The sequence below is a fragment of the Chaetodon trifascialis genome, chromosome 17 (assembly GCF_039877785.1).
Source record: "Chaetodon trifascialis isolate fChaTrf1 chromosome 17, fChaTrf1.hap1, whole genome shotgun sequence".
Lineage (NCBI taxonomy): Eukaryota > Metazoa > Chordata > Actinopteri > Chaetodontiformes > Chaetodontidae > Chaetodon > Chaetodon trifascialis.
In genome coordinates, this window is record NC_092072.1 from 610,001 (window position 1) to 637,500 (window position 27,500).

The 27,500-nt window shown below is 45.8% G+C and overlaps 2 protein-coding genes across 3 annotated transcripts in view; both read right to left on the minus strand.

Moving 5' to 3' along the window:
• Positions 1 to 4,210: 4,210 nt before the first annotated feature.
• LOC139346063 (uncharacterized) lies at positions 4,211 to 8,262 on the minus strand. Its single transcript, XM_070984966.1, has 6 exons — positions 8,149 to 8,262; positions 7,679 to 7,821; positions 5,017 to 5,081; positions 4,604 to 4,768; positions 4,413 to 4,517; positions 4,211 to 4,329 (listed from the first exon to the last, which is right to left on the minus strand). The coding sequence occupies exons 1-6, from the start codon at positions 8,260 to 8,262 to the stop codon at positions 4,286 to 4,288; spliced, it is 636 nt and encodes a 211-aa protein (XP_070841067.1). The 3' UTR covers positions 4,211 to 4,285.
• Positions 8,263 to 16,093: 7,831 nt separating this feature from the next.
• Positions 16,094 to 27,500, minus strand: part of LOC139345764 (cortexin-2-like) — an 18,464-nt gene continuing 7,057 nt past the window's right edge. The window contains exons 2-4 of one of the 2 annotated variants that reach the window (XM_070984577.1): positions 21,517 to 23,305; positions 20,757 to 21,010; positions 16,094 to 20,662 (exon numbers count right to left, since the gene is read on the minus strand). In XM_070984577.1, the coding sequence (XP_070840678.1) occupies positions 22,950 to 23,207 (258 nt within the window). In that variant the 5' untranslated portion in view covers positions 23,208 to 23,305 and the 3' untranslated portion in view covers positions 16,094 to 20,662; positions 20,757 to 21,010; positions 21,517 to 22,949. Of the gene's footprint in view, positions 20,663 to 20,756; positions 21,011 to 21,516; positions 23,330 to 27,500 lie in introns of those variants that run through there. The other variant, XM_070984578.1, reaches the window with a different exon arrangement.

Consider the following 27,500-nt stretch of genomic DNA (forward strand, 5'->3'; position numbering starts at 1 on the left):
AGCTGAGCTAGCAGCTCCTGTTAGCCACAGATATTCTTTTGCATTGCCAGTGATGGCCCTGAACATGGCAGGCAATGGCAACATGATAAATCTCACACAAGGCAGAGGAAACATCCAGCTCAGACAATGAGGCAGGCCAGTTATACACAAACCACTGACCTTGGCAAAACCCACAATGCTTTGGGGGTGAAACAGGACATATGATGTCGCCATGAAGTCAGCGAGTCAGCTGTTTTTTAGCCTGTATTTGTTTACATTGAGTCAAAGTGTCTCCATTAACAGTCGGCTGAACTACCTGTTAGCAGCTCCTGTTAGCAGCTCCTGTTAGCAGCTCCTGTTAGCAGCTCAGCCTGAAACTCTCTGTGCTACATCATCTTACTTGAGGGAAAAATGGTGAATAAAAACACAGGTTGATGTTTGAGTGACTTTTATTTGACTTCCAGTTCCAGTTTGGAATATTTGTTTGTCATGACAGTTGCTTCTGACTTCAGGCGGGCATCATCTTATCTTCACAGAAACCTGCAGAGATAAAGACGTCAGTTCTGGCTGATGTCACACACCTTGATTTCATGTTTAATCAGACAGGTTTAAAGGTGAAGCACCTTTCTTGGTGTCGTGGACGAAGTCTGGTTCCCCAGGGAAGCCGAGGCAGCTCGCCAGCCTCTTGAAGTCTTCCAGGTCTGAGTCCTTGATGGTGTGCTCTCGAGCTGCAACCAAATGAAGAGAAGCAGGGTGCATTCATGCAAAGTTTCAGATAAAACGAGTTATTTTCTCCCTTTGACTCGCTCCTTCCTACCCATCAGATAAAGAACACGAGTGGTGAAGTCCTCCCTGGTGTTGGTTCTGTTGAGGTTCAGAGCGCCAAGGAAGTCTCCAAAGTTTGTGGCGATGGCGGTGATGCTGAAGACCACACAGCCTTCACAGCTCGGCAGCACGCGAAACACGTTGGTGATGTTGTTGCCAACTGAGGTTAGAAAAAAGTGAGAAAAAAGTAAATAAAACATTATTGTCCATCTGAAACAGGTCCTGAACATTGAGCTCTGAGCCTGGAAACATAGAACATGTGTTTCTGAGCATCTAAAGGCGGTGGGATGATATGTGTGATGAATCTACAGTTTTTGCTTTGGTATGTCAACATCATGATCCCTCCTGCTGCATTATCTGACTGACAACAAACAAACGCAGTGACTCCAGTATCCAGTCAGATCAGGAAACTTACAAGAAAATGAGAGACTGTCGCCCACAACAGTCATCCTCATTGGTACGGGAAGGCAGATTCCATTTCTGGGAGAAGGAGGAGAAAAGAAGAAGGTAAAGGTGTCGCTGTTCTCCTTGTAAAACACTGTTCCAGCTCCACAGTGCATTCACAGACACTGTGTTCACGTTCATAATAACTCTGAGATGACGCCTCAGCAGCTCATGAGGAAAACCTGCAAGACTCAGTGGAGAGCAAAAGTATCTGGCTGTGATCTCCTCAGCAGTCCTGAAGTCCACCACCTCCACCTTCAGCAGAGAGGTGGGAACGTTTTAAAGGACCTGGCCAACCTGCTATTCAGTCACCTCCCTTCAGGTAAAGACTCGGCAGCATTAAGACCACAGCATCTCACTCCTGCAAAAGCAGGGGCCCTCTAATGTTTTCCTAATTATAGTTAAAGTGTGCTTGACAGAAGTTGTCATGTTGTGTGTTTGTACAGGTGACACTGCAGTGCTATCAACTCACAGCTTGCTCTCCTGGCGTATGTCAACTTTATCGGATGTGTCCGTTGATGAGATGTTCATCCAGCAGCTCTCCAGGGCCTGCAATATGACCTGATATTCTCTAGATTCAGCGTAAGCCATTATCAGGTTCAGCCTGCCATATATCTGCACACAAACAAGAAGCCAGTTAGTAACAGTCATTCATGGGATTCAGGCTGAAAAACTGGCTGAATTGCTGCCACATAACTGACTAATTTTCTTCTTTATTATTCTTTCATCATTTGTCGCTTACATCATTTTTCACTCTGGGAAACCTCTTGTACAACTACCTGTGTTTGGACACTTAAACTTTGTGAACTTACTGAAGGAAACAACAGGTTTCTGCAGAATAATACATTTATATTCCTCATTCAGGTGCTGCACGATATTTTTGTAGATATCAAAGGTTGTATCTTAAAGGCGACGTGCCTGAAACAGAACTTCTCGTACATCACGCTGCCTCTGTGTCAGCTGACATATAGTGTTGTGGTCTGACCTGAACCACACCACACAGTCACATCTTGGGAAATGGGTTGAAACAGTTTCGCACTGTGTCATGTTGGACCTTTTATGTGTTTCAGAAATCGCATTGACTCAAACGCTAATGCTAAAGCTAAAGCTAACACAGGAGAGGCAAAAGTTCCCAAAAAGCTGAGCACTGCTCGACGGCCTCAGTGATGGTACTAACCCACGAACCCCAGCAGGAGTCAGATGAGGGCTTACCATGTCGCGATTGGCCAGAGGCAAAGGTGCGACGGTTTGGCATTCAGAGGCCTCAGCTGAGATACTCACAAACAGCCCTGCAACCAGTAAGCTACAACTGAACCACAGATTCATGATGCTACAGCTGATCGGCTTCAGAATCGAACCGAAACAAGAACCCAGCAGATAGAGATGATGCCGCACGACTGATTCTCAGTGAGCCCTTCGGCCTTTATACAGGCTGCTGGTGACAGAGCCACCAGCATGTGGACTTTTTGCCGTTATTTACATAAAAGGTTTTTCTTTGTTTGGACCCAATTTCAGTTTTGTTTATCCAGAGTTGGGTAACCATCATTTCACTGCCAGTCTGTCAATTTGGGTTCAAACAGGACTTCATGGTTTGCAGCAGTTATAGAGTTCCACAAGAATGAATAGGATGATCCTTTATTGATCCCCAGTGGGTAAGCTTGGTTGAAACAGTGCAGAAATAAAATCACATGAAAACAATCTGCGGAGAACGAATCTCCAAAAATCACGTTGATGTGCTTCAAAGACTAAACAGAAGATCATCTGTCAATCAGTCAATTTTCCAGTCAGATCTGTCAAGTCTTTTTACGAGAAGTCTTTCTCACAATCGTGAGACGAGTCAACAAGCTGAAGACAATCTTAACATTTTCCACAGTGGGTCCACGCTCAGGAACAAGGTCGACGTGGGCTGACATCCAAAAGGACAAGTGTACCAACGTCCACCCACACAGAGGGACAGACTTTGACTGTCCTGACAAACACTGATGAAGGCTCTTCAGCACACAGCCCACAACAAAGTTTGCTGCTCATCAAGAAACGGTCTGAAGAAGGAAGGCAACACTTTGAACCGTTGGACTGACGCATGAACTTGAAGGTGATCGTGTGATTTGTCCACCTGTGAATCTGTTCTGGTCTCAGAGTCCACGGCACATTGTGAGCCTCAGAAATTGGACAAAAAAGGGTCGTTTGATGCATTTTGTCATTTTGCTAATCACACTCTAACTTAATGACACCCACAATGCTTTGGGGGTGAAACAGGGCGTATAATGTTGCCATGAAGTCAGTGAGTCAGCTGTTTTTTAGCCTGTATTTGTTTACATTGAGTCAAAGTGTCTCCATTAACAGTTGGCTTAATTAGCTGTTAGCAGCTCCGTAAAAAGGTGCAGACGATTTGCTTGTCCTGTTACGGCCGCGCTGAGTCTCGGCAACTACCGAGGTGTCTTTGCGGAGAAGAGACGGGTGAATCGCTGCCTGCGATAAGGCTGGCCAGCTCTTGATGTGGAGACAGCCGAAGCCATGGAGCTGGAGAAATGCTACGTGCAGCTTAACTGGGAAGTTAATAAGTCATACTCTGTCAGAGCTGAAACAGACTTGGTGGATGCAATGCAGGCGCTATACGTTGACCTACAGGAGACTGAGTCACCTCTTGACTTAAGTCCTCTGGAAGAGTTTGTGATGCTTTGGTGAGCAAAAGAATGCAGAAGAAAAGATGAGCAAATGTCATGCAGGAGTTAGGCGACATCACACGAGCATCACGGTGCTGACTTGCAGCTGAATGACAGCAGAGGGAGATCAGCTTTAAAATTTGGCAGCTTACATATGATTGGCTGAAGCCGAGTGTGTCAGCAGATAGCAGGAAACTGTGCAGGGTGCATGGCCTGTGCAAGAAGATAGTCTTCTTGACTAAATCTTTGCTTAGCTTCATTTTGTTTGATGGCAAAAATGGTGAATAAAAACACAGGTTGATGTTTGAGTGACTTTTATTTGACTTCCAGTTCCAGTTTGGAATATTTGTTTGTCATGACAGTTGCTTCTGACTTCAGCTGATCATCATCTTAACGCCCTCGCCTTCCTCACAGAAACCTGCAGAGATAAAGACGTCAGTTCTGGCTGATGTCACACACCTTGATTTCATATTTAATCAGACAGGTTTAAAGGTGAAGCACCTTTCTTGGTGTCGTGGATGAAGTCTGGTTCCCCAGGGAAGCCGAGGCAGCTCGCCAGCCTCTTGAAGTCTTCCAGGTCTGAGTCCTTGATGGTGTCCTCTCGAGCTGCAACCAAGTGAAGAGAAGAAGGGTGCATTCATGCAAAGTTTCAGATAAAACAAGTTATTTTCTCCCTTCTCGCTCCTTCCTACCCATCAGATAAAGAACACGAGTGGTGAAGTGCTCCCGGGTGTTGGTGCTGTCGAGGTTCACAGCGTCCAGGTATTTTTCCAGGTTTCTGTTGGTGCTGTTGCCGCTGAAGACCACACAGCCTTCACAGCTCGGCAGCATGTGGAACACAGTGGTGATGTTGCCGACTGAGGTTAGAAAAAAGTTAGAAAAAAGCAAATAAAACATTATTGTCCATCTGAAACAGGTCCTGAACATTGAGCTCTGAGCCTGGAAACATAGAACATGTGTTTCTGAGCATCTAAAGGCGGTGGGATGATATGTGTGATGAAGCTACAGCTTTTGCTTTGGTATGTCAAGAACACCATCCCTCCTGCTGCATTATCTGACTGACAACAAACGCAATGACTCCGGTATCCAGTCAATCTTGTCTTACCTGCTGATGTTGCAGTGTCGCCGTCGATAGCTGTCCTGAATGATGAGCTAAAGCATTTTCCATTTCTGGGAAAACAGGAGAAAAAAGGAAAAGAGGAGGAGTTTATCTTCTGTTGTAGGACTTCTTGGCCATGTTGGTCCTTCCACTGATGAAGACTGTGTGGCACGTTTGGAAGCTCTGGAAAAGGCTAGCAATGAACCATGAGTGCGGACTGCTCTGATCAACTACTTTCTGAGGTTGAGATTCTTACCTTTCATGCCAACACAGACAAGTCATACGTTTACTTTAGTGCTGTCAATCGATTAAAATATTTAATCGCAATTAATCTCATGAATGTCATAGTTAACTCGCAATTAATCGCAAATTAATCACACGTTTTTATTTATTCTAGATGTCCCATTAATTATCATTTTAATGCTCTTATAAACATGGAAAAGTGGATCGCTTGCTTTGTGCAAATGTTTTTTATTGAAAACAACAACGTGTCGTGTTTTATTTCACACTAACATTCTCCCTTTGAGCAGTCCTTCACATCTGAATGAATCAAATCTCACACAGTTTAACGCTGTCAGTAAACAGACGACAAAAAATTAATACTTGGTTACAAAAAAGCCCTTCAGCAGCCCTTTCTAAGGGATCAAAACAGGGTGATACAAGATGAAGTTACAAAGTGCACATCATTGCAAACTAGGACTCAGCCTGTAGTGCAGTTAAACCACGGCTGAAACTTTCCTTTCTTAAGTTTCCTCTGAACATACCAGCATCCATGTGCCTCTGTGGAAAGCCGTCCATCGCCTGGTTTTGACGAGGAAGTGGCGGAGAATTCGCATTCGCTGTTTGTTTGGCCATCAAGTGGTGTTTCAGACTGGATGTGCTGCGGTGATAACTCAGTTCACACGGACAATTAGGGATGGGAATCGAGAACCGGCTCTTTTTAAGAACCGGCTCCCAGTAGCTCGATTCCTTGGAATTGTTTGCCTGCCTGGTTAACGATTCTGCTTATCGATTCGTCCTGTCTTGCACATGCACGATAACGTCACGCACGCTGCATTGTTTTGGTTTAGAAAGTAGCCGATATGGCGTCGAGGCAGAAACGCTCCAAAGTATGGCTGCATTTCACGTGAAAAGATGACACCAGGGCCACATGCAAAGTTTCCATTTCTTCAAAGGGGGAAATACCTCCAACATGCTAAAACATGTGTCCACACAGCATGTGTTCACGTGTTTGATGCGCTGCTCTGCGACGCTTGTGAATGGTGGCAGAGCAAACACCAGCGCGTCGTCTGTTCTTAGTGCTGAAGGTAATGTTGAACTCTTACATGCCGTGTCTGTTGTGTTAAGGTTAGCGTCATTTCACTGTGTAAACTGCTTTCGCCATATGAATCATCTCCATGTCCTTCCATCAAATTTAGATGATGATGACTGCCAGAGTCAGCTGCCTCAGAGGCTGCAGCGCCTCTATCCACTCCTTCACTGAGGCAGGGAAGACGAAAATGACCGAGACGAGGACAAAGGAACGTCACAGAGCGCTCACTAGATTTGTGGTGAAAGGTTTGCAGCTTTCAGTCACTATAGATGCCCCTGAATTTCGGTAGGTTCATTCGTTGCATTTTATCTGGCGTATCTGTTCAAATGAAAATCAGAAATTTGAGCTCTGTCAGAGTGGCATGCTGTTATTTTAACCAGTGTAGTTCTGCTTCATTCTTTCCTACTCTGAGAAGTAGCTCACCTGCTGTTCAGGTTTGTTCTGAGGTTACGTCACACATCATTTGTGCAAACTGTATATGTTATATTTTCTGTACAGAGATGAAAATATAAAAGACAGTTAACGCAAACAAACCTTTGTACTCTTTTATTTCCTCACCCAGTGAGAATCGATAAGGAATTGGATCAATAAGCAAAATCGATAATGGAATTGGAATCATTAAATTCTTATCAATTCCCATCCCTACCGACAATACACACACGCGTTTCGTGCTTGACATTAACACAAACTGGTAGCCACTCTTTTACAGCTAGTGAGCAAGACGCCAAACGCGTGCGTGGCGCATGTCTGTTGTTTTGTGTCCGGTTTACAGTCGGATCCTGTAATTTTTCTTACGTTACTAGCAGTGGCCACAGCTTATAAAAAACTACATTTTTAGTTCACTAGGTCACAAAGAAAGTTAATTGCATGATAAAAAAAATGACACAGTCAAAATTGCGTTAACACGTTAATAACCCGATATTTTTGACAGCACTAGTTTTCTTATATGTTTAGTAAAATTCCAAAGCAGCTGTTGATGTGGGAATAAATGAGTCTTGAGTGCTTTCTGTGCTGGGACGGACAGACTGATGAGAGTGAGCTGATGGGAGTCATCTGTTTTCTGCTGCACTGATGCTGATTCAAGAGGTTTTAGTGCAACAGACAGAACAAACAGTATTATCTGCGTCACAGCGGAGCTGGACATCATGAGCAGGACGCACCAGAACCAGACCACCAAAATGGACCTAAGAAGGTAAATTTATCATGTCTTGGAGGTTTTGAGTGTTAAATGTTTTGTTTTTTGTTTTTGTTTGCAATATTTGCTCCAGTGTTGTCCTAATTATGTTTTAAGTGTGATTTACAGGAGTTGTCATGTCGTGTGTTTGCGCAGGCGACACCGCACTGCTATCAACTCACATCTTACTCTCCTCATACATGATGACTTCATCAGTATTGTTCGATGCTGAGACGTTCATCCAGGAGCTGTCCAGTGACTTCATTATGGCTCTATATTCTTCAGAATCAACATAACCCATTATCAGGTTCAGCCTGCCAAGCATCTGCACACAAACAAGAAGCCAGTTAGTAACAGTCATTCATGGGATTAAGGCTGAAAAACTGGACAAAATGTTTGTGCAGGAAACAACAGAATAACACATTTATATTCCTCATTCAGGTGCTGTATGATATTTTTGTAGATATCAAAAGTTGTATCATAAAAGCAAGGTACCAAAACCTGCTAAGGCTAATGCAAATGCTAATGCTAAAGCTAACACACAAGAGGCACAAAGTGAGGTGAAGATTTTCCCAAAAAGCTGAGCACTGCTCGACGGCCTCCATGATGGTACTGACCCACGAACCCCAGCAGGAGTCAGATGAGGGCTTACCTTGGAGCCACTGGCCAGAGGCAAAGGTGCGACGGTTTGGCATTCAGAGGCCTCAGCTGAGATACTCACAAACAGCCCTGCAACCAGTAAGCTACAACTGAACCACAGATTCATGATGCTACAGCTGATCGACTTCAGAATCGAACCGAAACAAGAACCCAGCAGATAGAGATGATGCCGCACGACTGATTCTCAGTGAGCCCTTCGGCCTTTATACAGGCTGCTGGTGACAGAGCGACCAGCATGTGGACTTTTTGCCGTTATTTACATAAAAAGTTTTTTTTTTTCTTGTCCAGAGTTGGGTAACCATTATTTACCCGCCAGCCTACTACTCTTCAGTTCAAAGGGGACGTCATAAGATAAGATGATCCTTTATTGATCCCCAGTGGGGAAATTTGGCTGTTGCACAATGACAGAAACAACTGCAGTTACAGTTTTTGCCCATTGCTTGAACACTACTGATACATGTTTAGACCAAAACTTGAAGTTTTTCTTACTTTATCTTGAACACAGTGTAACCAAACCCTAAAGAAAAGTGCTGCTTTCACTTTAGTTTCAATTCAAACACACTCGCTCCTGCACACTACACACTATTTCATACATAAGACACTCAGTTCATTAATGAAATCTCAGGGCACCGCTGGGAAAACACGTCCACAAAACACACTGAGTCACTGGAAATACTCAGACACACACCTGAAAATACTTACTTACAAAACTGAACACCAAGCAGCCGCAAACAGGCCTCAGCTGAGCAACAGCTAGCTAACAGCTAACGCTGCTTTAGACACTTTGACAGATCTGTGAAACACACAGTACACTGTAGTACAGAATACTGTACTGTATACTGTACGCAGTACTGCACCACTGAGATGTTACAGTACTGTGTACTACGAGGAGCTTTTCTCCAGCACCAAAAGATGTTGTCATAAGAGTGACAAATGCAAGAAACTGATCAGCAAACATTGGAAAAAACGGCTTGCAAACCTCCGTCTGCGGTAACGTTAGCATAACTGGTGGCTCTCATTATGTAGCTGTCTGTTTCCTTACTTTGTAATGTTAAACTTACTGGTTTTCTTAGCTTTGTTGGAGTTTCGACCCCTGTAAATGATCAATACGCAGCAATGCGAAATGACGCTAGCTATTAGCTTAAGTGTTCTGCAGGGTGCAGCTGTCATTCTATAATCGTTTGATTCCAGTCGTCGTGTTCTCCTCAGGCTTCCCTAAACGCCTCCATACTGTTATACACTTTCATGTGTTTCCTTCAGTAGAAAGACGTCTGACCGACCAGGTAGTTGCTAATATCTGCTGCCTTGATAGGAGGCAAATCTTTCATTTCAGTTGAAAATCGCTCCTCTTCATAAGAGTCACGGCCAACATATGTTCAGATTGTTGTTATACTTTCCTCTCATAATACTGTCCAAACTAGCACAGGAAGAACTTTCCTCCATCACGTCCATTGTGGTTTTCGCTTCCTGCGCTCCATCTGGTTTTAACACATCTTTGGAGAGCAGACAACATATTGATAATGAGGTTTTGCAGGCTAACATTTTTTGAGTGTCGAGTGAATAAAGAAAGTGCGGTCCAGGATTTCTGTGTTGTGCTTTGAGTGATTCTCTCTGACCAATCAGAGGTTTGCAGAATTTAGTATCACACCACTAAGGCGATACCAAAAAAAATGAAAGAAGTACCAGGTACCAGGTACTGTACTACTGTTGCCAGTGCATAACGGTAGTAGTGCAGTGGTTGTAGGCTGCCATTAATAGACATGAACATTAGTTTGGTAATGTAACTCCATGTTCTGTGAGCACTGGTTCAGCCCTGCAAGGCCATTGGTTCATCCCTCACTCACGCAGCAAGGCTGAGTTTACCTTAACCTTAACCCAGGAGCAGACGGGGAAAACAAGGAAGGGGTTGGACCCAAATGCAGATACAAATTCCAGAGAGTCCAGGGAAAAAACTAAGAAGTCGTCCAAAACACGAGGAAACACTTGAAAGGGCTAGAACTGTTGACACACAAGGTACGAAGACGAACGGGCAAAAACTGAAGGAAAACACAGGCTTAAATACAATATGGAGGGTGGACTAACGAGGGACAGGTGGGACAAATCAACTATTGCAAAGGTGGAAAATACATTCGGTAAAGGTACAGATGATGGTGGGTCTCACCTCGGTCTTACAAGTTTTCTTTAGCTAGTTGAAAGAAACCACTCACAGGGCTGCGCCTGCACTCGTAGAATCTGGAGTTATGGTATGTAACTGATATTCATAGGCTTCGCCCTCTGAGGGTGTCGCTGGTGGGATAAGGAGGCAGCAGGATGCAGTCTGTGCCCCACAGGGTCCATCCGGTACCCACAAACACACAACTGCTTGCAGATAAACATTTAATTTCAAGGCGTTCACGTCAGAGACACGACTTCACACGACTACTTCTGACTGCTGAACGACGATGATGAAGCCGACGTCCATCCAACAGGACTGGATGTCAAAGTCCAGCAACATGGTCCCCTGTTTATTTGGTGAAAAGGAAGACCCAGCATCGTGGACTCCTCACTTTCTGTTTGTAGTGTCCGTTCACAAAGACTAGAGGGAGCCAGAGTTCAAATAACGGATCTGAGTCTCAGCACTGAACCTCAACAGGTTTCACGGTGAGGACCAGGATTCTGCCTCAGGTCTGTTTGAGGTTCTGGTCCTTTGCTGCTTCAGACTTCACATTAAAAACAGAAGTCTCCCTGAAGGATTTCTTATTTTAGAGGAATCTGCACAACACAGAGTCAGAGTGTTGCTGCCACGAGACATCAGATGTTATTCATGATCTAAAACTCATGATCTATTATCCTTTAATTAACAGTTTTTTTATGATGCCTCTCCATCGTAAGGTAGCCTTGAAACCTTTGTTTTGTACATACACGACTACATGGTATACAAATATGAATACTTTTGGGTGGCACGGTGGGACAAGTGGTAACACTGTCGCCTCACAGCTAGAAGGTCCCGGTTCGAATCCTGCTGTGGGCGCTGGTGGCGTGTCCTCCACCATGCCTTCAGTGCCTGCTGCTCGAGTGGAGTTTGCCTGTTCTCCCCGTGTTCACCTGGGGTTTGCTCCTTAAAAACCACACTTGACATCATTCTTATTTTTTAATTAAGTGACGTTTATTTCTGAATGCTCTCCTTCATTGTGATGTTACAGATATCAACACTGTGGTGAAATGTGAGGCTTCATGCTGAGCCAGGCTGGCACTGACATGAGGCTGGTGTTCATCTGAAGATGTCACTCTTTGATTTACAGCATGAATGTGTTTGACTGTGTTTTGTCTGTCTTTGTGTGTACAGATATTAAACCATGAACTGACCTCCAGTGATGTTTTCAGGGATTACCGCCACAGATTTGTACGTTTCTAGAAATGTCCGTTGTCTTTCTTTGCTCTGGGAGTCACTGATGAGGCTGAGCGTGCACGTTGCTAAAAAGTTGCTAAAGAAGATAAAAATGCTAAAAACGAATGCACAGAAAGTGGACAAATGAACCAAAGTCAGCCTGCGCTGCCGAGGGTTCGTCCCCACCTTCAGTGTGAAGGTTTGAGATTATGAGCTTAGTTCCCCGCTGGTTTAAATGCAGCGAGACACAATGGGTCATAATGATAGTCTATTTTTTATGGGTATTAAATGAAATGACAGCATGGACTGAGACAGAGAAAACCTGCAGCTAAACCAACTCTCCTCCTTTCTCTCCATCTAATTTTCCCATTCAGTCCAAATCCTGATTAACCTGATCCACCGTGAAGAGTTCAGCCTCTAAATCCTCACGCGGGACAATAAAGCAGCCGGGCCTTAAACGCATCACACGGAGGAAAATAATGATAATCTTCTTTCAGCAGAAATTTCAGCAGAAATTAAATAAAATCCAAATAATCTAAATAATGTCAACTGTTGGAGGAGGAGGAGGCGCTGGTGGTCCGAGGAGGAAACGTCACGGCCTCGACGTTAGCAGGAGGTTGAGCTAAGAGCCAATGAAATAACAGCTGTCCTCCGACCAGCCGGGAGCCAGGAGCTGGACCTCAGGTCAGGCACAGGACAGCCCGAGGCGTTCAGATCCTTCGCCTGAGTAAAAGTGCTCTGACAGTCGACCACGGAAAGATACTGAAAGGGTTAAAAAACGTCCCCTGACGGGAGGAAAAACAGTTCACACATCTGATTCACATCAAGGGAAATCAAACATGTGAGTGTGATGCTGCTGCGTCCAAAGCCCGCTGCTTTCTGATTAAAGTGTGTGTGTGTGTGCGTGTGTGTGTGTGTGCGCGTGCGTGTGTGTGCGCGCGTGCGTGTGTGCGCGTGTGTGTGTGTGCGTGCGTGTGTGTGTGTGCGTGTGTGCGCGTGTGTGTGTGTGCGTGCGTGTGTGTGTGTGCGTGTGTGCGTGTGCGTGTGTGTGCGTGTGCGTGCGTGTGTGTGTGTGTGTGTGCGTGTGTGCGTGTGTGTGTGTGCGTGTGCGTGTGTGCGTGTGCGTGTGTGTGTGTGTGTGTGTGTGTGTGTGTGTGTGGGTCCTACCTGATCTAACAGCGTGTGAATGCATCAGGCCTGTGAAGCCACGCAGCCGCCTGAGGGCAAAGAATTTTAATGAAGGAGATGAAACCCGAGAAGACCTGAGCAGGTTTTTGATCAGGACACAGAGGACAGAGAGGAAGACGGAGAGACAGGAGACACAATCCTGTAAATATCTGCTGATTGTGAATCTGATGCAGCGACACGTCTCACAGACTGAAAGATGTGGAACGCTCCAGAAACACCTGATTGGATCGTTCCACAGGTAAACAGGTGAGAGGATGGTGTTTGGCTATGAATCAGTCGTTCATAGAGGATGGAGCGAGTTCACACTTTGTGAACACATGAAGCTGCTGCCAGTGAACAGTTTGATTATTGATTATTGATTCTGGTTTACAGACTTTTAGAATCAGCTGTTTCATACCTCTGCTGCTCCTCCTCTCAGAGGTGAACGTTGTACTTTTACTCCATTACTTCTGACAGCTTCAGTTACTCTTCAGATTCCTTCCTGTCCAGTGAAAAGCTCGTATGTCCAGATGTTTGTGCTGAGCTGAAGGATGAAGAGTTCCTTCTTGTCTTCTTCAGCTCAGTAAACTCTTTAAAAGCCTCTTGGATCATCTGAAAATGCATCGTCACACTTTTTGGAGATAACAGAAGAAACATGAGAAGAAACAACCTTCACCATCACGGCGGCGTTATCGATCCCTGATCGTGTGAAGGTGATGGTGTAAACCACCTGCAGGGCTTCTCAGCTGTGAGGACGACTGAAGGCATTCGTCCTCTGCGGCATCTTGTCCTTGAAGACGCTTCTGTTGTTGTCTCCTCTGGTGAGGACACACCTCTCCCACAGGTGCGTTTTACTTCAGGTATTTTTCACTCCAAACCTGCACATCGCTTGAACGCAGCAAAATCCACAAAAACACAGCTTTGAGAGCTGATCGGATAAATATATGAACTATGACATCATATCTGTGAGCAGTCAGTGACATCGTGCGTGTTTCATTCAGTCATTTTTGTTTCTGTAGTAATAAAAATAACGTGTGGATGAACTGAAGTGAAGCGAAGGATCAGAGGAGGATTTCTGTCTCTCATGGAGTCTCTGTTTCATCATGACGCTCTGAAGGCCCTCGGGCTGTTTCACTTATTGATGAGGCGGCTGATCAATACGTCATGTAACCACAAACGATCGCGTGGAAGTGTTCACTGATTCATACCAGACGCTCTGCGGCGCCGCGGCCCACGGCTGCTGACTAATGGATCAAACTTCAGTGATCAATGCGGCCGATCCCTCAGGTACAGCAGAGCTACGGCACATTTACATTATCGACAGAGAGAGGACGGCGGTGCGTTCAGGAGCCGCAGTGAACGCCGCAGTCAGGTGGTCCGTTCACGTCCTGCTCAAACAGGCAAACGCGACAAAAATAAATAATAATAATAATAAATAATAATGATAATAATAAACAACAACAATAATAAATAGAAAGGAATAATAATAATAATAAATAAAAAGAAATAAGAATAATAATAAGAAGAATGAAAAGTATTAAATTACGAAAACGTTACAAAGAAAGAAAAGGTAAAGTACTTTGATGTAGTATTTTCTAAAGTATCACAAAGATTTCTTTAAGTAACTAAAAACAACACACACACACACACACACACACACACACACACACACACACACACACACACACACTTGTACTCAGTTACAGAAGACGGCCCGAGCGGTCTTCAGAGTCTCAGAGGACAGACACAGGACATGTCCACAGTGTCCTCGGTGCCGTATGCAGCTGTGTGACCGCGTGCTGTCGAGCAGGGCACCAACGCTGACTGAAGAGCTGTTCCGGTGTTTGACTCTGGATTTAATTACTGCATTGATTATGAATGGAAATTAAAATGGACTTCAGCCAGCCAATCATTTAATCCGATTACAGTGTCCTCACAGGACTCCACCCGGCCGTGCTGGCACGTCGGCGTCCCTTTAGGTTTGGACATTTCACCTCACACATGTTTCTCTGAGCCTCAAAGACCCACTTTGACTTCTTACATTGATGTGAAGGAGAGACATGGACGGAAGACACGACTGGTGTATCCTTAGTCCACCGTGGTCCACTTTAGTCCACCGTGGTCCACTTTAGTCCACCGTGGTCCACTTTAGTCCACCTCAGTCCACTGTGGTCCACTTTAGTTGGCAATAATATATAGGCAACGTCCGGTTGGACTTTTGCATGTCCTCCTGACTTTTGGACGTCCTCTGGACGTTCTCTGGTCACTATCGCCCCCTGCTGGTGCTGCACCTCCGCACACATGTGCTTTTCAGGCCTTGGCGAGGCAGACCCTGACCCGGACACGCTGGCCTCTGGTGGATCTGTTGCAGGCTTCGGTGAGACGCCGGGCCGGTGTCCTCGTCCTCGCTTCGCTCACATGCTCGATCTGAGCTCGGCTCGTTCTGTCTGACGTTCTGCTCGTCTTCTCCACCTTCATCACGTCTCCCTCAAAGCTTCTTCTCAGAGGAAACAGAAAAACATGCTGTGGAGCGTCGCTCCACCCGTCGACCATCTGTCAGCCATCACGTATGATGACTCACACACACACACACACACACACACACACACACACACACACACACACACACACGGATGGAAGTACAGGCTAACATTAGCTTTCCATGACAGTCCACAGAGCGAGGGATGATGTGAAGCAGCTTAATGTCGAAAATCTGTTCAAACCAGAATCTGAGGCAGAATTCCTCATTCTTCATCTTCATCTTCATCTTCATCTTCTTCATCTGTTTGAAAAGCTTAGAAACTCTAATGGATTCAAAGCAGCTGCTGAAGTGGAGGAAAGACGTTTTAGAGGTCACTGCGTGTTGGAGCTTCACAAGAAGGAAATTCACCGAAATTAGTCAAAACTTCAGGATCAGTTTAGAAAACAGGACTCAGCACATGAAGCAGCTCCACCTGCACCACCTCCATCACCTCCACCTCCACCATCACCTCCACCTCCAGCTGTTATCAGTGACGCCTACAGGAAGTGTGAGAGTGGTGAAATGTAAAGTTTTCAATACTGTGCAAATTATTATTATTATTATTATATATTATTATTAAAATGAATTTCATGTGTGTCGCTCAAAGCGCTTTAAGTTTAGTAAAGATGGAAAATAAAATCCCCTGAAAAATAGAAATAAAAGCAATAAAAAATAGAGTTTGTAGTATTTGTATTTGTTATAAATTATATGATCAAACATTTCACAAACAAGACAGATAAATGATTCTATTATTACTACATATTATTATAATTCTTATTATATGAATCATTTGCTGTCATAAATTAGTGTTTCACACACGGACTGAAGACGACAAACATCTGATCACCTCCTGGAAAAAAGCACAAGTACAAAATCCGGTTTGGTCCAAGAGGAAGATTTATTTCTTTACAAAATAAGAGCACAGACTGATAAAAGAGCTCAGAGAGAAGATAAATGGACGCTCAGCTCACACACAGAACAGGAAGTGAAGGACAGGAAAGATGTCTCTGAAGACGAAAGAGACAAGCTCATTTGGAGTTTTCAATTGTGTTTTGCAAACTTGATTGATTTTGAAACTTAATATTCAAAGTATTTATTTTGAAGAGGATGAACACCAACATCAGAACCAGCATTGGGATATTTTATTTTGAAAAACCTGCATCCAAATGTGCATCCAAATTTTGTTTTATGTTTGTATTAAATGTGAAATTTAATTTTTTTGGAGGTGTTGGAAAAAGTATAAGATTCGATGTCTGATTTGTCGTTTTGAAACATCAAAAGTTCAACTTTTCTTTTCACAAAGATAACGAACATCATTGACGCCTGTTTTGGCATCAGTGGTGCTTAAACGTCCTCTGAAGAGGAAACTCTGATCACAAACAATCAAACACGGCAGAATAAAAACATTTCCAAAGCACCGACTTGAATTCTTTATCAAAATAAAACCTTTGCATTGATAAAATACAACATTAAGATGAAGAAAAAAGAAATTCAGCCATCGTCACCAGATAAAACTGCCGAGAGAAAGACGCCGCTCGTACGAAACCCCGAAAAATGCTGAGCTGAAATTTACAGTCGTGTTTGTTTCCATCACAGCTTTTCAAAGCCACAACACAGAAAATAGAAAACAGACGCAGTTCATCAAAAAATGCAAACTTCACAGTTTCAGGGAGACGCCCGTTCAACAGGAAGTACTTAAAGGAAAAATCCACCCACTGAAAGCACACACACACACACACACACACACACACACACACACACACACGCACATTCTCGTACACTTCATTAGTAGCTTTGCATGATTTGCTACTCATCAGCTGATCGTTAGCTAAAGGCGTTACATATTCTATCAAAAATGGATGAGGACGTGGACAGATTATGAGACAAGACAGAGACAGAGACTCAGACAGAGACTCTTGTCTCTGAGCCCCCCCCACACACCTCTTACATCAGAGTGAGACATGTTGTAGACGTGTAGTCGTTTTCTGTGTCTCTGTGATGGGTTAGCATCTCTTCATGGTTATTTTGCATCTCTTTATAGTTAACTTGCATCCTTTTATTTGATTGGCTGTTCTGGACCAGGGACCCCCCCGACCCCCTCGTGCTCCTGCATCACTCCCGACTGGGAAGACGTGGCCTTATGCTTCACACTCTGATGGTCCGAGGACCCCTCTAGCATCGGTTGAGTTAGCAATAATACGTCTAGGGCAATGTCCTGTTAGACTTTCAAAATAAAGCTGTTAACACTGTGAAGCGAGGAGCCTCCTGACCCTCCTCCCATCCACTCATCCATCCGCGACTGAGGTGGATTTTCCGTTCAAGTTCAACAATGTGAAGAAAAACTCAGAGTTCAGGTGAGGAAGCAGCAGCTCGACGTTCAGCTTCAGTTTCCAAATCAAAGCAAACACAGAAGAAAGAGCAGACAACAGAAATCTGCTCCGAACTCCCTTAAAGGGTAAAAACAGCAGCAACAGAGCTGCTGCAGGTCCTAATCCTACGTAAACAGGCTTAGTGTAAGGCGGGGGGGGGGCTGAAGTGAACTTCAAGACAAGACGGGGGAGTGTGGGAGGAAGACAGAATGATGAAGAGGAGGACAGTGATCAAGAGGATGAGTAAGCAGAGAGAGGCGGACAGGCGAGGAGGAGGAGGGGAGGAAGAGCAGGATGCAGATGGCTGAAAGGCGGACAGCAGAATTAAAGGGATCAGACGAAGGCTCAGACTTACAAACGTGAATCACAAACGTCTCGTCCACCTTGAAAGACGTCTCCGTCTCTGCTGTCCTCATCGGTCTGTCAGTCTGTCCTCTGAAAGTTTTCAGTTTCAATCAACACGGATCACGTTTACATGCCGGCCTGCAAGAAAAGACACTTTTCTGCTGACGGTCCCAGTACGGAAGGTCAGAGGGGACAAAAGTGGACACGCTGACTTCACATTCAAATGTTAACATGTTAAATTTAACGTACCTGAGATCATAAAGAATCACTTCATGCTCACAAAACGAGGTCACTTTAACCCTTTCTTTCATTTCACACTGAGGGTGTTTTGCGTTTAAATCTGGACTTTTTTACGTCAAACTTTCTGAAGTGAATTTGAAGAATATGAAGCTGAAAGATTTGAAGTTGACATGAAGAACTGAGTTTATGATCAAGACTTTAAATGTAAAACATCTATTTCACTTTTTATTTCAGGATCTTCAGATAGTCCTCGACAGCAGAAACTTGACATCTTATTGATCCGCATTGATCTCTGGTGTCCACTGAGCCTCACTAGTGGAAATTTGACCAAAATGTCTTCTAAATGGGACGTCTCCACCATGTGATGAAGACACAGTCTGTGTGCCCACAGGTAAGACACCTGTCCACAGCCTTCAGGCACAAAACTGCCACCTGAATAAAAGCTGTGCCTGCAGCGGCAGCTGACAGCAGAGTCATGAGAGTTTTAGCTTTTCAGGATAGAGTCGTTATTGACCGTGTGACCTTTCCTCCAGCATCACCAAATCAACCATAAACTGCACTGAAGACAAATGTTGAGCAGTGAAAGACACTAACAGCCTATTCAACCAAAGGGAAGCGAGTCCTCACAATGCAGTGAAAAACAGGTCGTTGTCCCCATAATGTAAGTCTACAAACCCACATATGTCCCCATAATGTAGGTTTAAACCCACGTATGTCCCCATAATGTAGGTTTAAACCCACATATGTCCCCATAATGTAGGTCTACAAACCCACGGATGTCCCCGTAATGTAGGTTTAAACCCATGTATGTCCCCATAATGTAGGTCTACAGATTTCTTGTCCTCCTGCAGCAGCTGACAGACTAATGAAAACGAGATGTCTTCCTCTTTAGTGCCCGTTCTACCTTCACCTGCGCTTTGACTTCTTCATGTGCTTTAACCTGAATGTCTTTCACCTGTCCTGTCCCATCCCATCCCGTCCTGTCCCATCCTGTCCTGTCCTGGGCCCGTGAAGCTAAATGAAATGTAAGAAATGACGGAGCTCGAAGAAGGAGAAGGCAGCCATGAGGACAAGACAATGTGAGGACGAGAGACAAGTGAACAAAGGTCTGTTTGAAAGACAAATGGGGCGGCTGAGGACGTCCAGGTGGCGGTGGTGGTGGTGGTGGTTGGGGGGTATTTTGGCAGTGAGCTGCTGGGCATGTTGGACAGTGTGTGGAGACGTACGCTGTCTTAAACTGAGACATCACATGCACGTTTCATGTAGCTGTGTGTGTGTGTGTGTGTGTGTGTGTGTGTGTGTGTGTGTGTGTGGACTTCACATTGTCAGTAATAGATCAGACGCTTTAGTTCACCTCAGACAAACACACTGAAAAGCAGGAAAATCAGAAAACACACACGAAGAGCGTCTCGCATCCCATGAGCTCCTTCCTGATTGGCTGACCATTTTCATCTCCACCTAAGTTTGGACAGTAAGGACAGAGCCTGGGTGGAGGTGAAGTGGGACAGACAGGCAGATGTCAGTGAAATGTTTTGTTGTCCTTTTTTGGACAAGTAGGGAGAAATTTAATCCAGTGATGCAGTCTGGGTTGAACTTTGTGTTTTATAAATAAAGTTTTGGCCTAAAGAGGCAGAAATTCTGTATAAATCTTTAAAATCCAGATTTTGACAAAATTGTCAAAATATGTCAAAATTTGAAAAAGTCGAGCTTGTGGCTGTTTGGGGCAAATTTCTGGTCCAAATTTTGGAAAAATGGTTTAAAAATATTTTAAATGCGATTGCGGCTTCAGACAAAATGAGTCTTTTTCAGACTGCTCCTCTGTCCACGTTTTGTCCCCTGCTCCAGGCGTCAGTGGACGAGAACAGATCCTCTGAGACTCTCGGCTGCAGTGTGAACGGAGCCTGAACGAGACGCTTTTCACACATCAACAGAAACCACGAGGCGTCCTGCGGCACAGCGGAGACTCAGGACTACAGCAGCACCGCGACCACTGGAATCAGAGTACTGATGGGACAGAGCGAGGACGGGCTGATTGCCCCCCTGAATCATGTGGAGATGAAGCTCTTCAGCGGTCCTCACTTGTACGTCCTGCTGGGCAGAAACCAAAACTCCTTTTTTATTCTCCGCCTCTGATGCTGGGGGCCCGCTGGGATCCCAGAGGCCCCAAATATTTCATCAGCTCCCAGAAAAGAAAACGAATCCGAGCTCAGTCGTTGAGATTCAGACCTCCTCCATCCGATCCGCTGTGCTCCATTAGAGAGGACGGCAGTGTCCACTGTCAGGACAAGAGGAAGAAATCTCCTTTTTCTCTTTTTTTCAAGGTCTTTTCCTCGAGGCAGGGGTTCGCTCGTGCCCCCCCCGCGAAAAGACTCCAAAACACCAAAACACTTTAAGATTCACTGAGTGGTGTGAAGATTTGGTCCCAGCGAGAATGAGGAGGGAGGATGAAGAGGGCAACAGCGGCATTCAGTCCCCCCACCACAGCCGGGCGGCGACTCTAGAGCAGCCAAAGATCGAAACTCTGTAAGTTCATGAACATTTTCAGCCTCTTAATGCAGAAATGCATCCAGACACAAAGCAGCAGAACTCACCGTGAGGGCGCACCCCCCCCCCCCCCCTTTGGGCCCCCAGCATAGAGGGGGGGCAGCCTTTCATTTACTTCAAACCTGTTCTGGTTTTGGGGGGATTTTCAGTTGGGAGGTTCAGGCTCCACACAAGGAGGTCTGACAGGGGACCTCCGAGCACGAGGAAGCCCATTACAGCCAAGCCCCGGCAGGCCACCTGGGGGGCTCAGCAGGTCGCCTGGGAGGCTCAGCAGGTCGCCTGGGGGGCTCTGCTGCAGCTGCTGGAAGAAGAAATAGAACAAAACATCACTGCTCGTCTGCTGTGTGGCTCACCGGCAGGACACCTCCAGGTCCTGGACATCAGCTGCTTTTTGCTAATTTAACTGAATTTGTCAGCTAAAGTACAGTCACACACCGCTTCACTGTGAACTGGCTGCTGTGGTTTAAACTGTGCTGCATGTGTTCAGACGTGGATCTCTGAGGTTCCCCCTTCAGCTCACTGTGGAATTTGACTTGAGACATTGAGCTGCAGGACGTCCCCTGAGACACTGTCGTCCCCTTTCTACCATTCTAACTCTATCAAATCATTATTATTATTGTTATTATTATTACTGTTGTTGTTATTGTTTGAATGCAGCCTAGTTTTTATGGCTGCGCCTTTGTATAAAATGGAAATATTCTTGATGTCTCGAGCATCTTTTTAGACACATTTCCCCCAAATTCTGACTCGTCTTTGGAAACTTTGGTCTCCGGTGGACTTTGAGTGATGCTGGTGGTAAAGACCCACCTGTGGGTCTGACGGGGACGCTTCCAGAGGACGGTTGGTTTTGTCCCAAACTGGCAATAACAAAAACTGAAGAGCCATTTCATGTCCTCGTGGTCATTTGTCCTCTGGCCTGCGTGTCGTCTTCTTGTCTTCAGAGCTGTTGGCTGCAGACCCGATCGGCTGCTCGGTGAGACACCAGCGTTTCAGACATCAGCTGGCACTGAAAACACCAGTTACTAAGCAACGGCTGGACCGGCGTCTTGTCTCTGCAGTCAGAGCGATTCAACACAGCCTCCATCACTCCTCTGCACTCCTGCATTCAATTCTCCTGGGCCTCCTCCTCTTCCTCCTCCTCCTCCTCTTCACTCAAAAATAACACCACACTGTTGTGCAGCGAGCTCCACCGAACATCGAAGTTCTCTGAATAAGTTCTGCAGTCCGTCAGTAAATGTCAGCACGTCCATTTGTCAAAGGGAACAAAAAGTCAAAAAGACAAAATAAATGTCCTCATCCTGTGAGAGACAGCAGCCCGAACGCGCCGCCCGGCAGGCAGGTCGATGAATGTGGAGTCGTGGAAATCCAGTGCAGCGCTGCACCGCGGACGGGTTTCTACGAGCTTCACAGGTCGACATGTGGGCAAAGACCACCTGCAAAGACCACCTGCATCACCTGCGCCTCAGATCCCTATTCCAGCTGATCGACAGCGTGGATGATTTTGTTTATGACGTATTTCACCAATAAAACAAACATCAAAACTAAAACTTTGCTTATTTTTAAAGAGTAACTGATGTTAAGTTTCTTCATTTAATCCCACTTTTTGCACCAGGTGTGTCTTTGCCCAGGTGTCTGCTTGCCAGGCGGACCGAGGCGACGATCAGACAGGAAGCAGGTTAAAAAACACAGCGCAAACCTCCCTGGCTGTTGCTCTGCCGTGTTTTCCAGGACAGGTTTTACCTGCACAGGTGGGACAGAGTCTGAAGGAAGTCTCTTTGGAGTGAGGAGCAGCATCGTGTTAATTTTACTGATGGCAGTTTAATGATTTTTAGATCGTTAAATGTCGGATTAATCTTCATTTGTTACAACTGAAGGTTCACTGATTTGCTGTTTGCAGGTAGCGACTTGTCACGATGTCTTGTGGTTCATCGTAGTTGGTGCTAAAGCGGAGCTACACGTCTTTCAATTCAAGTCCAAGGTTGTAAAGGTGGCTTCGCTCCTGGGGAGTCAGGGAGCGTTTCCCAATTCCACCAGAACACGAACCACCAGAAACACCAGAGAAGAAAACTGTATTTTTAGATGTGAATAGTGGGTCCTCGGGTGGACAGACTAAAGCTGCTGTCAACTGCTCTGTCTCTGGGGGGACATGTGCGCTTGTGCTTCTGCTTTTGTCTCTCAGTGTGATCGTCGCCTCAGTTTAACCTGTTGGTCGTCAGGGTTGCTGCCTCTCAGGCTGCCTGTCAGGAAATCCGGTAGTCGAAGGTGTCCTTCTCCATGTAGTCCGTCCAGGTGGAGGACGGCATGCTCCGGTACGGGTCCAGAAGGATCCGGAAACAGCGGACAATCAGCAGGCCCAAGAAGATGAAGAGGATGAGGACAAAGACGAAGGCCGCCCTCTGCTCGAGAGTGAGGAAGGCGGCGGTCGCTGAGGAGGAAGAGGAGGAGGAGAAGTCAGATTCAGAAGCAGAGAAGGTGCTGCTGTAGAGGTCATCGGCCATGTTGGGTGGAAGGATCGGTGGGCTCAGATGATCCTCATCTTCTGTCCAATGAGAGACTGTCCACAGGAAAACATTGTCTTTGTAACGAGAGGAGAGACCTGCAGAGAAACAAATAACAACAGGCTTAAAGGCACGAACGTGCAGAGGAAGAGGAGAAACTTAACGGATTGATCAACCAATTTTTATTTGGTTGCACAACTGTGACACTGGTGCTGGTCGCCGTAAATGTGCTTAACATCAGTTAGCTTAGCATAATCGTAGCTCTCATTATAACCTGTATCAAAACGACAAACTGTGAAACTCAGCTTTCTGCATGTGTGCAAACAGAAACACAACAAATGTGTCCATTTACAAAGATTTAGCTTTTAGCCTCTAAAACTGTCATGTTTGGAAGTTCTGCTAGCTCGTGATGCTACAGTGACTTCCTGTTTACACAGCTGATTGTTCCTGATTGGACAGATGTTTCCCAGCTACAGATTTTTACCGGCTGAGACGTTTGTTGAGTTTTAATGATGAAACCTGATTCAGTGAATCTGAAACTGGTCAGTAAACACCGAGAAGTGAGGAAGGGCTTCATGTCCACACTGAAGGATTCATGAAGACCTGCTGCAGCTCCGTCCTGCTCGAGGTGAGGACGTTTCAAACACAGCTGTACGTCTTTAGCAGAAACAGATGTGTTTGTCTTCATGACTCGGTTACTGAGCAGTTTCAGGAGGTTCTCTGAAACTTCAGTGTTTTCTCTGGCTGTTCTCAGACCAGCGGTCTGTGGGCGGAATCATCGTGCAGAGAAAGAAGCTCGTCTTCTGCTTCCCACGTGGACACTCAAGCCAAACTCAGCAGGCTTCACATTTTGTCTTTTTTTGTCTTTTCTGAGGGGCAGTTTAAGTGAAGTTTGGTGTCTTCATATGTGCTGCTTCGATGTCAAACTCTTTCAGAGGAGCGAGACTTCACGGACCATGATGAAGGACACGTCAGCTGGAGATAGAAGACGCATTTTCTAACATTTCAGTTGGGCTGGAGTTCATCTGAGGAGGAGAATAATAACAATAAATCTATCTGCCAATCACAACGCGAGTTCAGTCATGAAAGTCATGATGTCATCATGATGTCATCCTTCTGTACTCTCAGTAGCTTTGTGAAATAAAATACCAATACTACTCCTAGTACTACTACTGCTACTACTGCAGTGTGAGTTCAGCACTGAGAGCTCCTGACTGTTAAACCAGGTCTCCTTCAGTCCTGAACCAGGACTGATCTGATGGACAGGACTTAGAGGACCGGTGCTGCTGAGGGACGGACTTCTGTGAACACAACACTGCTGAGCAGCCTGGAGGAAGATCAGCAGCAGCTGATGGACCATGATGCCGCAGTGGTCCTGCATGACGTGACCCCGGATCAGTTTTAACGAGATCGCCGAGTCGACTGCGGCACGTCTGAGGGGGATTTGCTGAGTCGGCACAGTGACCCCCCCCCCTTTAATATTTCAGCGCCCGTCTTCTTCTGCATTTTAATTTCTGACGTTCTGCAGGAGGAAACCTTAAAGATGGAGCCTGCACGTTGATCATTTACTCATTCAATGGAGCTGATTCATGGCTGCAGAAGAAAAACATGCACACACACACACATGCACACGTACACACACGCGCACACACACATGCGCACACACACACACATGCGCACACACACACACATGCACACACACACACATGCACACACACGCACACACACACACGCACACACACACAAGCACACGCACGCACACACACACGCACACATACACACGCACACACATACATACACACACACACATGCATGCACACAAGCACACACACGCACGCACACATACATACACACACACACACATGCACACACACAAGCACACGCACACACGCACATACACACGCACGCAGGCTTCTGCTGCCTCTGAAAATGTGTGAAACCTGGAAAAGTGATTAGATTTGATGGAAAATATGGCGCCGACAATGAGAAGTTGTCGCGGCGACGCGGCTGCAGCCTTTGAAGAGGCGTCTGTAAAATCAAAGAAATGTAAAAAGTTCACAAAGGAAACTCATCGAGGTCAGAGGTCAGCCTGTCCACTTAAAACCTGAAGAGAGTTTCTGCCGCGGTCTGATGATGAAGAGCTGAGGATGAAGAGCTGATGCTTAAAGAGTCACTGGGATGATTCAAGGGGTCAGAGGTCAGTTAATGGCTCGTGGTTCGTCCTCCTCAGCCTGTAAAAGCAGCTGGAAACTGTCAGCTGACCACACAGACCAGACCTGTGAGGCAGGAAGACTCTCAAACACATTGCATCATGGGAAACGTAGGATCCATAAAACTAACATTTAGGAAATCCTCTAACATGCTAGCAGTCAGAAAGATGTTTTTGGTCAGGATGGTTTGTTATTGGTCGTGTGTCCACGAGCAGATGTACTACTTAACGTGAACGCTCGCTCTTGTTGGCCTGACGAGAAGCTGCTGGTCACAGCAGCATCTAGTGGACGGTGGAAGAACTGCAGGTTAGGGCGCTGATGGCACGTTCGCTCTGCTTCGTCTGATTGGCTCTTTGAAAAGTCGCCGGTTTTTTAAAGTTTATTTTAAATCTGGACAGCCAGGGTTGGTACATGGTGCAGCGTCGCCATGGTGACAGCTGCCAACATCCATAGCCTGAGAGAGAGTAACCATGGCAACTGCAGCACGCACTGTGGTCACCGCCGTCTCAACACACACACACACAGACACACACGCATGCACACTGTTCTGATGGCAACAGGTTAAAACTGGAACCAGAGATCAGCTGAGGTGTGTGTGTGTGTGTGTGTGTGTGTGTGTGTGTGTGTGTGTGTGTGTGTGTGTGTGTGTGTGTCCTGAAGGTCATAAAAATGTTGTTTTTTGTGTGTTTCTTCCAAACTTTTCTTCATCACAGATGAATAAAAGTGAGTCTTTGTGTGTCTGACAGAGACGTCCTCAGTCGAAGCTCCAGATTGGAAGAAGACAATGGAGACGATGGAGACGATGAATATTTGTGGTGTAAGACAGGAAGTGACATCTGCTTTATGGTGTTTTTAGACCTGCTCGTGTGCAGCTGTCAGTGTGTCCTCTTAAAGGGACGGGTCAACATGTTGGACATGTAGACATTATGTGGCGTCCTCATTACGTCCTGATGTCCACCCGTCAGTTTTCCACAAATCAACAAAAATAAGACGACGCGCTTCAGCGCCGCTGCTGGCTGGATGTATTAGCTTTGAAAGAGCTAGGCTAGCAGTTTCTACCTGCTCCCAGTGTAGTGTTGTTTTTGGTGGCTGGTCGGTTACAGTCTAATCAGCTGTCTGTCGTTAACGCTAACCGCTGCATCTTAAGGCCTCGACGTCGCTGCGACTGCACACTGCGACCTGATGCAGCCGCTGAAGTGAGACACAGGAAACAGAAATACTGCAAAATAATAATAACAACACGACTAAACGAGACAAAATAACGTTAGAACATTTCGTCTCGTTTTAGTCAACGAAAATTTTAGCAGAGCTTTTATTTTGTAAACCACTTTTAGTCTCCTTTTTATTTGTCAACAATATTTCATTATATATTTAATTTACATTATAGTTATCGTCACATGACCATTTACGTTGTGTCTCGTCTCGTTTTCATCATGTGATAAAGGTTCGTTGACGACAATATTTAGTCATAATTTTTGCGGACATGGACGCGGACGCGGAGGTGGAGGTGGAGGTGGAGGTGGAGGTGGACGTGGAGGTGGACGTGGAGGTGGAGGTGGACGTGGAGGTGGAGGTGGAGATGGACGTGGACGTGGACGTGGACGTGGACGCGGATGTGGAGGTGGACGTGGAGGTGGAGGTGGACGTGGAGGTGGACGAGGACGCGGATGTGGACGTGGAGGTGGAGGTGGAGGTGGAGGTGGAGGTGGACGTGGACGTGGACGTGGAGATGGACGTGGAGGTGGACATGGAGATGGAGATGGACGTGGACGTGGACGTGGACGTGGACGCGGATGTGGAGGTGGACGTGGAGGTGGAGGTGGACGTGGAGGTGGACGTGGACGTGGACGTGGACGTGGACCACTCTTTGTGTGATCTGATCTATGCTGCTCATGTCGTCTGAACATTAATGAGGCTGACGATGTTTTTCATGAACACTGACACCAGCGGACGACCCCTGTGGGAAACCCCTCAGCACAGGTAACCTCACCTGCTCAATAATGACCACGAGCCGTTACATGAACAGCATCAGTCATCCTTGACTTTCCACGCTCATCCATCTTTCAGGCCGAGCAGCAGCTGT

Excerpts from the sequence above, each read along its gene's own strand:
- LOC139346063 (XM_070984966.1), bottom strand. The coding sequence starts at position 8,262 with ATGAATCTGTGGTTCAGTTGTAGCTTACTGGTTGCAGGGCTGTTTGTG. Across the intron at positions 5,082-7,678 it reads ATGTATGAGGAGAGTAAGAT|AAATGGAAAATGCTTTAGCT; the intron begins GTGAGTTGATAG and ends CTGTTTTCCCAG. Across the intron at positions 4,518-4,603 it reads TCGTGTTCTTTATCTGATGG|CTCGAGAGGACACCATCAAG; the intron begins GTAGGAAGGAGC and ends ACTTGGTTGCAG.